General features: G+C 45.0%; 1 protein-coding gene across 1 annotated transcript; it reads left to right on the top strand.

Moving 5' to 3' along the window:
- The first annotated feature begins 470 nt into the window (after positions 1 to 470).
- LOC122732643 (NADH dehydrogenase [ubiquinone] 1 alpha subcomplex subunit 3-like) lies at positions 471 to 778 on the top strand. Its single transcript, XM_043972924.1, has one exon. The coding sequence runs from the start codon at positions 471 to 473 to the stop codon at positions 723 to 725; it is 255 nt and encodes an 84-aa protein (XP_043828859.1). The 3' UTR covers positions 726 to 778.
- The last annotated feature ends 2,148 nt before the right edge of the window (positions 779 to 2,926 follow it).

The raw sequence follows: 2,926 nt of genomic DNA, 5'->3' as shown, positions 1-2,926 counted from the left end.
CCCATGGTTCCCAACCCCACAAAGAAGGGAGGGCCCAATGTCTTGAACATTAAAATGACATAGTAGTCAATTGTTGTTGGTTTCCTAGTTGTTAGTTCCATTGATTTTATTTTATCCCCCTACTCACCATTCCCAGTAATGTTCTGGACCCTCCCTGGCCACTGTTTCCCTGTGTGTTTTCTGCTCCATTAGAATGTAAGATCCCTGTGGCAGGGACCTTACTTTTATATTTGTATCCTCAGTCCTTAGCATGGTGCTTGGTGTACAGAAAGTGCTTAAGGAGGCAGCTAGGTGGTGCAGTGGATAAAGCACCGGCCCTGGATTCAGGAGGACCTGAGTTCAAATCCAACCTCAGACACTTGACACTTACTAGCTGTGTGACCCTGGGCAAGTCACTTAACCCTCATTGCCCTGTTCCTCCCTCCCCCCCCAAAGTGCTTAATAAATGCCTTTTTGGGAAAGTAGCCAACATGGTGGGCAGACTAGGCCGGTTCCTGAAGGAGACCTGGTCCAAGGAGCCAGTGCTGACGGTGTCCTTCGCCATCGGAACTATGGCTCTGCTCTTACCTTCATTAAGCCCCTATACCAAGTATGCAACCATGATCAACCAAGCTACACCTTACAACTACCCTGTTCCTGTTCGAGATGATGGCAACATGCCTGACATCCCCAGCCACCCTCAGGATCCTCAGGGTCCTTCCCTCCAGTGGTTGAAGAATCTGTGAATCTTCCATCTGTTTTCCCCTTTCCCCCCAAATAAATGTCCTTGTCTTATCCCCCCCCCAAATAAATAAATGCCTTTTTGTTTGTTTGTTCGTTCATTCATTCATCCATTCATTCATTTGTTCATTCATTCATTCACTCCTTCCTTCCTTCTTTCACTCACTCTAGGCAGTCTACCGTGGCTTTGGTCACTGCTTCCCTCAGCACCCTCCCAATCCCCATGGTGTATGACATGACAAGTTGAATGCCCACTTTCTCTTTGGGGGTGGTCAATCCTTGAAAAGGCCTTTTGAAGATCTGTTTACTGCAGATCTCCATCGGGGAAGATGCCCATGGACTTTGTGCACACCCTTATCTCTGGCTCTGGCAGAGATCTGCCCAGCCTCTCTGCTGCTTGTGTGCTGACCCCCCCCTCTCCCCTGCAGAGATGCAGAGGATGCAGAGGATGCAGAGGTGGGGGTGGGATATGTATTCTTGGTTCTCCCTGACTCAGTTGCTGCAGGACTGAGGCATGTACCCTGTGCTCCAAGAACTAACTGGATCAGCTGCTGTTCTTCCAACCCTCTCAGCCTGCCCCGCCTATGCCCTCTAGTTCTCCAGAACAGAATGTGCCTCTCAAAGGAAAGACTTTCACAACTTCCCAGCCAAAGGTTCCCTAACCCAAGACCTTAAACTCTCTGGGTTTGGGAGCTTTTCTCAACTCTATGGGATGCTCTTAGTCATCATTCTTCAAGGTCCGACTGAGACCCCCTCCATGGGGCTTCCTTTGGTTTCCCTAGTGGGAAATGACCTCACCTCTTATGAACCCCCGTGGACTCCTTTTCTGTACCTCACTTATTTTTATATTATTTTATTTTCTTACTCCAATTACATTTTTTGGGGTGGGGCAATGAGGGTTAAGTGACTTGTCCAGGGTCACACAGCTAGTAAGTGTCAAGTATCTGAGGTCAGATTTGAACTCAGGTCCTCCTGAATCCAGGGCTGGTGCTTTATCCACTGCACCACCTAGCTGCTACTCCAATGACATATTAAAGCTTTTGTAAACTTGGGTTTGTTTGTTTGTTTATTTGTTTTGTTTTAAATTCCAAATTCTACCCCTCAGCAGCAGCAACAACAACAACCTTAATTCCAGCGCCTTCCCTCTGCTGATTATTTCCTATTGATCTTATATGTAGTGTATTTGCACACAGTTTGCATGTTGTCTCTCTCATTAGATTGTGAGCTCCTTGAGGGTGGGAGCTGTCTTTTTACCTTGTCTTTTGTCTTTGTACCCCAGCACTTAATACAGGGCTGGCGCATTGTTGTTGTTGCTGTTGTTCAGTCATTTCAATTATGTCCAATTATGACCCCATTTGGCATTTTCTTGGCAAAGATACTGGAGTGGCTTGCCATTTCCTTCTTCAGTTCATTTTATAGATGAGGAAATGGAGGCAAACAGGGTGAAGTGACTTGCCCAAGGTCACACAGCTAGTAAGTGTCTGAGGATGGATTTGGATTCAGGAAGATGAGTCTTCCTGACTCCACACCTGGCACTCAGTGCATTATGGTGTCACCCAAAGTGAAGGATGCAGACATTGATCCCATTACCTCTCATGCCAAGCAAGTGCTCTACCATCCAAGCGAATTCCCCAGCCCTGCTTGGCATTAGAGTAAGGACTTAATAAATGCTTCCCGAGTGGCTGCATTTTTAAAAAAAAGTTTCAGTAAGGAAGAAAGTAAAATAATCACAACAGATTTAATATAAGTGTCACTAAAGGTAACAAATAGGATTAGAGGGTGAGGCATAATGAGAAATGGAACAATACAAAGTTTTAATCAAATAAATGAATTGAAAAAGTTAAAAAATGTTTCAATGGTTCTTTCTTTTTGGACCTCAGTATTGATAAGCCTCTTTGCTCCCTCCCAACCTTTCCCCCAATTAAAAACCAAAAGAAATACAAAAATCCCTTTTACACCTCCCCCCTCCTCAAATAGTAAAGCAAAATGAACCCACACAATGGCCAAAAATGTACGTCTCTTTGCACCATTGGTCTGTCGCCTGCCTCTCTGTCAGGAGATGGGTAACATGCTTCATTATGCAGCTTTTCAGTTCACGGACCAAAGTTCTTTTGCCTTTCAAATAGTTTTGTTACATTATCATCTTTGAATAAATTGTGCTAGTTTTGCTCAGTTCACACCCCCCAGGATTCTCTGAAATTGTCTC

Source organism: Dromiciops gliroides, chromosome 6 (genome assembly GCF_019393635.1).
Source record: "Dromiciops gliroides isolate mDroGli1 chromosome 6, mDroGli1.pri, whole genome shotgun sequence".
NCBI classification, from domain to species: domain Eukaryota; kingdom Metazoa; phylum Chordata; class Mammalia; order Microbiotheria; family Microbiotheriidae; genus Dromiciops; species Dromiciops gliroides.
Note: the sequence above shows the minus strand (reverse complement) of the source record. Positions and strands in the feature narration are given on the sequence as shown.